This window comes from Acipenser ruthenus, chromosome 15 (genome assembly GCF_902713425.1).
Source record: "Acipenser ruthenus chromosome 15, fAciRut3.2 maternal haplotype, whole genome shotgun sequence".
Lineage (NCBI taxonomy): Eukaryota > Metazoa > Chordata > Actinopteri > Acipenseriformes > Acipenseridae > Acipenser > Acipenser ruthenus.
The window spans coordinates 19,729,868-19,737,114 of record NC_081203.1 but is presented as its reverse complement, the minus strand read 5'-3'; the positions used below and the strand labels follow the sequence as shown (position 1 = coordinate 19,737,114).

Below are 7,247 nucleotides of genomic sequence, written 5' to 3'. Positions count from 1 at the left end.
GGTTTTGTTTTTTTTCACATGACAAACCTGACCAAAATTGTATTAAGATATCTTATTTAAAAGTACATTTTAAGATATCCAGAAAGTATTGAGATATCTTAAATTCTAATTCTTATTTGAAAGTATTTAAAGATCTGTACATGATTAAAATATTTTAAGATATCTCTGAATGATTTTGAGATATCTCTAAATGACAATTTGGCTTGCCATAGTGTATGTGAATGAACCTTCCTTGACCCTACCACTGCAGATTAGTATTGTGTTACTGTACTATGAGCACTGAAAAACTTGTTGCATTTCAGCCATCTTGTTTTCCATAACATACCCTTACTCTCGGGTCCTTTAGAAATAAAATGTCCGATGCTCTTGCTCCAAAACTAATGCTGTCATTGTTACCATAAAAAAAACACACACCATTGTGATTACTGCAGTGGTGAAGACTGGATCATCTCAAAAGCCGTGGTTCTCCCTCTCTCGCTGTTCAGGTCCATTAGCCGTGTTAGTCCAACAGCGCTGCTTTCTTGACAAAGGGACACTTCATTAGACTGTCACTGAACTGTGTAATATCCCCTTTCCCAGTGTAAGCCAGTCTCATTATTTAAGCCTGAAATATTAATTGCAGCCCCATCTCAGGATGGTCAGCTTCATTACGGAAGAATGCGAAGTAATGAGGAATGAATGAACCTCTGCCCCGCTTTCCTGCAAATAATGGCATGTCACTCGACCAAGGCGCGTTTCTCTGCAGTGTAATTAGAAGGGCTGTCCCTCGCTACGCAGTGTAGATTGATCACATTTGAATATGCTGTGATCAGTGCTCTCATCTCTCGTCATTATCATCATGCCATTTCTTTAATTTTGTGACCCGGACTGAATTGGAAATAATTGCGCTAGTCTTTAAATTACACTCAATGAAACAAACTGGCTGAAGTAGCTGGGAATACAGCTCATCTGTGTCGCTCTTAAAAAGCCTCTGCAGTCGGTCAACAGCATTAGAAATAGCTGCCCAAATACTGATAATTTGGTGTTGGGCCAGCATCGGCAGCAAGGTCAGGTAGCATGGCACTGTTGGATGGACTTGATCCACAACGATGTTTAAGTAAAGTACAGCATTTGTCCGGCTATCCAGAGGGGTCAAGGGACCCAGGATAGATCAGAAGAAAATGCTCCGGGGACAATGCCAAATTCAATCGAGGAGACAGGTCCTAATAAAGTGGCTAGGCAATGTTACCATCAAACAGTTGGAGTTGAAGTGTGGAAAACAAAAGGATGGATTACATTTAACCTACTTGTTTTGTAATATTAAGGTGAGCCACACAGAAACGGAAAATCAAACCAATCCCCTGCTGATTATTTAATTCATGTTGCAAGGTGTCTGAGAAGCAAAAGATAAGCTTCTTACATGAACTTATGGAGGACACTGATAGAAAAAGCAAGAATCGGAGACATGCTATTTAGTAAACATTGCTCAAGACATTGGTGTTTGGAAGCAAATGAGTGTCTGGTTTGAAATTCTCCCCCGCAGAGGAAATAAATTATTTCAAGGACCGTAATCAAACACAGAAGACTGAATAAAAATAGAGTTTATATACCATCCTGATTGAGATTGGTGTGATGATGATTGGACAGGATAAAAAAATACAACAAAATACATTTTCTTAAAGAAACTTTAATACTGTGATCACTGCAAATTGAATTTGTTTTTGTTAACCTCTACGTTTTACAAAAAAAAAAAGATCATAGAATATGTAAACAGTACTTTTGTTAATTCAATTCGTTAAATGTGCATATAATCCGAACAAGATTAAGACATTTTCACTTGGAAAAACAAAACCAATAAAATACAGACCAATAACCAAGGCAGCGTATATTAGAAAGAAAGCGTCATTTAAGTCACAGACTCTGTAAAGATGCAGACTTCTCTGAAAAAGCTATATATATATATAGATAGATAGATAGATAGATAGATAGATAGATAGATAGATTCCTTTTGCATTGGAATTGATCAATTGGATTCTGTTGGAATAAAACATAGAAAGTGCTCAAGTGTACATGCTCAGAGAATTTATAACAAAACCACTTAAAATAGTGAAGTTTAAAAGTAGGGTTGGGATAGGGTACTTCTGCTGAATCCCCCATGTGAAATCTGCAGTGTTATGATTGGGATAGTAACCAGTGCTTTGGCAGTTAGTATAAGCAACAGACTGATCCGATACGAGGCTTCAGTGACCAACTACAGCAGATCCCAGTGAAGCCGTACATTTGACTACGTACAGCTAAATAATAACCAATATAGAAAATCTTACCTTGAAATACAGGGCTATGGGCTATGCTTGTGTATGACTCAGCAGCCCAGTACTTTGTTGTTGCTGGAAGACTGGTACCCAACCGCTGTGTCTCCTAAGAGTCACAATGGTTTTGTGAAACCATGAATCGAGCACTTTAACAATCTGAGACATGCATTCCGTATAGCAGGTGGCTGTTGTAATCCCATCTTTTCTCTGTGGATCTTTTCCCTTTTTCAGTTTTACTCCCTGGTAAACTCACCTTTGACATCTTGTTGCACTAGGTGCCTGCCTGCCACTGATTTGTTTATCCAACGTCAATGTTCACCTTGCCTACTATGGGGTCTGTAATAATTATTTCAATACTGTCTGATGCAAATACCTTCTTCCTTAAGTTTGTTAACCCACTGGAACAGTTTTGAAAGGGGGGCAATAAATGATTCATGCTGTGGGAAACCACCAGCGGGACCAGTAATACAGGGTTAAATAACGACAGCATTTACATCCTGTTTACATCATTAAAATAGACCCCGATAATTCAGTCTCAACTGCAGTGACCGATGGCTAACCTGCACTCGATAGATTCAATGGTTCGATGCTGAATATACAGTATTGCTTTAGAGGTACACTACTGATGCTCGCAGCTCTCTGCAATGCTTCAAGATTAAACTTTGTGAGAATTCAAAATCATGCTTCAAGCGTATGAGTCTTTGCCAATGCAGCATTCTCCTGCTTTACCCGAGCACAACGCACACAAACGTGGCAATCCTTTAAAATTCCCTTTCAAACCACGTACACATGACGAAATCTAAGGGAACCCAAGCCAAAAGCAAAACTATGCTTTTTATTCAAATAAAACAAAAAGTGGGCAATTACAAAGAAAATGAAACATTACAGCAATTAAATGTACAAAACAAAGAAATCGCTTTAAAAAGCTTCATAAATTGAGCAGTAACTTTGCCACTGGGTTCACAATCCAAAATACAATAGCCTTCCTAGTGTTATTTTCTAGCTCTGCTCATTAATTATCTATAACAACAAATCCTCAATGTACCTACCATGTTGTGATGTGCTGTATTCATATTTTGCTTATTCAGTGGGTAAACTACATTAGACGTGGGCGAGACTCATAACTTACCACAATCATTCAATTAGGATATCAGGTTAGATAGGGTTTGCATGGAAGCAATTAAAGGCTGTTATGCATACACATCTTAATATTAATACATGAGGATAGCACCCATAAGGTCAACACAGGCCACATTTGCCAATATGGTGATGATAGTCTGCAATACTGAATGGCTTTTTTATAGGGTGATCGCTGTTAAAACTCTGTCTGCACTGATCGAAAGGTACAGCATGTGCCTAACATATTATATTAGTCTGCTCCTCTGATGCGTTCTTATCACAGCGCTGCCATCTCATTTAGTGAGCAAACGGGCAATCAATTAGCATTTATCTTTTGATAAAACAAGGCGCCTGAATCCATACAAACACAAGTAGGTAAACTCAAGTCTGTCAGATTTACACAACATTACGTTAAAGGGATTTCTACCCCATGTGTGGGCTCCCCGTGGGCATTTTTTATTACTTCCATCTGGAGAGGAAGGAATATTTAATATGTGCGTTTGAGGGGTATGAACAGGGAAAGTGTCCCTTTCAAAACAGTATGCACTATTACACCTGAATGCAGATTAAAGACATTTAAAACCAGAGAACTGTGTGGGGCTCACACCAACCCCAAAGGACACCACTGAAGACTGTTTTGGCCCATCAACCAATCGTGAAGAAAACTCAACACATTATAGCACAGGCACTGTGTCCTACACATGGCTGGTGCTACAACATTTTTATTTGGAGTGATTCCACTTCAAAGTTTCTCCATAACAGAAAACCACATGAGGTGTGCTAGTGATTGTTGTGCCTAATCAGTTTTCCAGCCTAGACAGTGGCAGACACCCTTTCACACCAAAGACCTACCATTACGCTTCCAGGTGGCTGACTTGCATATCGTTCTCACTATAACCATTACAAGACATGAATGATCTGAATTCTATTGGTCCCAGAAGGTCAAATATACATTTGGTTGAAAGTGATTTATCTACCTCACTGTTTGGTCTACTGTACCTCAATGCTCTTACATTTAAATTAAAAAGTACAACACAACAACACAAACCCTTTCCCAGGCTCTTTACCTTGTCGTGGACATTAAGTAATCCATTATTAAAAAACACCAAGTGTGATTTCTGAAGTGAGTGGAAGGTAAGAGAAATACATTTTTTAAAAAAACCAAAAAAACCCCACATAATATAAATTTATGTGACAAGAAACACAGCAATTTCAGGAAGGTGCACGTTCAGTTATGTTCTTGGGTTGTTTGCCATTGTTAATATTAAAAAAAAGGTTTTATTTACTATATATATATAGGATAGGTGCCAAGCATTGCACTTGCTTTAAAATTAGAGCCCTAAAGGTGTAGAATTTAGTACAATTAGAAACGTGCATCTTTGAACAATGAAGTGCACTTGTCAAAATGTTTGTTTACCAGACAAAGACGTTTTTGGAATTTACCACTTGATCTTCAGTGTAATTTGCAGGCTGTTGCACTTCATAACAACCTATTCACACTCATTTGGGCAGTTTATTTCAAAACGAGTCACTCTGTTTTAAAGCATACAGTATATGGAAGCTTCAAGCAATTTGTTTTAATCAAACTGAACTCGTTTGAGTATACAAACTGAATCCGGTTCATCTGTTTGAGGGCAACATAAAAGCAAATCCAGTTTAGAAAAACAAGGAAACAAACCAAGTTCACTTCCAAGTAAACCGATGTGAATCCAAAGGTGACAAAGTTCTTTCATTTTTCCAAACAAACTGGGTTAATATAAAACACTTTCAAGATGTCTTACTGTGGGTTAGCATACAGGCTGTGCCATAAACCAGGCAACACAGACACAATTATTAATATTGGATGTCTCTATTTTAGGTCTGAAACATCTTTAAGCAAAGAGGAATGAACTGATTGATGTGTGGTACAGATAGTCAACATGTGGCCGCTTGATTTGAGAGAGAACATCCTAAATCACCACAATACTACTGATATTGCCTGTGATGCCTGACTTATGGGACATGCCGTATACATATGCAATAAAATAAAAATAAAAATGTTCTTTGGGAAACTACTTTTAAAAAGGTCATCACTTTACCTTTCCAGCGTGGAATTTTATTAACTTTTTAACAAACACACACACACACTATATATATATATATATATATATATATATATATATATATATATATATATATATATATATATATATATATATATATATATATTTTAGAGTCCAAACCGGCAACATCAAATAATGTACAGATAGCAAAAATAAAACCTTGAGATCCTAGAAATCCTGTGACTGTCTCCTAGATCTCAGACTGCTTTTCTATGTCTTGCGATCGGAGAGAAGGATAGGGCAGCCGTGCTGGGATCTCAAAGTTACATACCGAAAAAAACCAAACACTTTTGCAAGAGAACAAGAGTAGTGTCAATATACAATTTATTAAAACCAGATGTTTTGACTGTTGAGGTGGCACCCCATGCTTTTCATGAGTAGGATTTGATTATACCATCGCAGGCTCAATTTTGATTGGAGGCAGTTTCTGGACTGTTGAAAATTCAGGACAAGAGCTGTGCTGACAAGCTATAATGGACCCTTGCGTTTTGTAGTTAAGTAAAATCACAAAGACTATCAGTTGTATATCTAAGCCAGTGGAGCACTGGCCACATCACCGCATTGAGTACCGAGGCCAAAGGAACCAAACTTGGAAAGATTTACATTGTCACAATGTCACAGCAGCGTTCCAAGAGATATGCATCAGAAAAAAAAGAAACTGCTTACTTTCTGTCATTGTCTTTTTTTCTTTCTTAAAAACAATCATACAAAAACTACTATTCCTAATTCTCTCGAGTAAAAACTTAACAAGGAGTGCCCAACGGCTGCCAGTGAGAACAAAAGCACTTGGATCATTAAGCGATCTGATGCTGAGCATGGAAAGTAAGAGGTTCATGAAACAAAGAAAGCGCTGGGCTGCAGTGTGGAAGGTTGTGGGATTGAGTAGCTCAGTGGTTTGGGTTAAAAAGCTCAGGGCTGCAGTGTGTATGGCAGTTAATGAAAGCCACAACCTAAATCACAGATGGACCCCATAAAGAAATGAATGTGAAACAGGGGTTGGGCTCGGAATGTATTTCTTCTGCGTCAACTCGGGGAATGTGTGGAGAAGCAAGACAGCAAACAATCGCAGCCCAGTCACTGAGCATCAATATCCGCCTCTTTGGAAAAAGTAGACCACATTTTTCCTTCCAGCCAGGAACGAAGCCTTCGTTCACCAATTTAGTCAGACGTCGTGAAAAGCTGACTACAGATCCACCAGTCAAATCCACAGCCAAGGCACCACAAGTCAAAAGTAGCCAGATTCTTGTTTGGGTAGCCATTGTCAGAAGGCTTGTACGTAGTGTTCTAGACCCCCTGTGCACCCCCACCCCCAGCACTGGCAGCCATGGGACCCCCCCTCCTTCTCTCTGTGTCTCTCCCAGTCTCTTTCATCAGTCTCAAGGCTCAGTTCATGTCAATGGTGTTGAACACCCACTCTGTGAATTTGTTCAGCTTGGCCGAGGCGTTCTGAGACTCCTCCTGCAGCCTCTGGTTGTCCTCTCGGAGGCTTTGCACCTGCATCTGCAGCATGGCTTTGTCTTCCTTTTCCTGATTCAACAGAGAAATTCAGTCAGTCCGGCGGTTCACACTGCAGCGCAGATTACATACACAGTAAACTCCCTCCCTCATCACCAGCTCCATATTAAAGGGATATTTTAGATCATTTTCTATCAACAAGCAGCATTTTTTTTCTCGCTTGTTTCATGTCCTATTGGTCTGGTTTCAGACCCTGGTTAGCACTAATCTACCTCGTGTT

General features: G+C 39.0%; 1 protein-coding gene across 2 annotated transcripts in view; it reads right to left on the bottom strand.

Moving 5' to 3' along the window:
* Positions 1–3,106: 3,106 nt before the first annotated feature.
* Positions 3,107–7,247, bottom strand: part of LOC117422445 (signal-induced proliferation-associated 1-like protein 1) — a 99,666-nt gene continuing 95,525 nt past the window's right edge. For both annotated transcript variants that reach the window (XM_058987356.1, XM_058987357.1), the window contains exon 22: positions 3,107–7,039. In XM_058987356.1, coding sequence (XP_058843339.1) covers positions 6,896–7,039 — 144 coding nt within the window. In that variant the 3' untranslated portion in view covers positions 3,107–6,895. The remainder of the gene's footprint in view (positions 7,040–7,247) is intronic.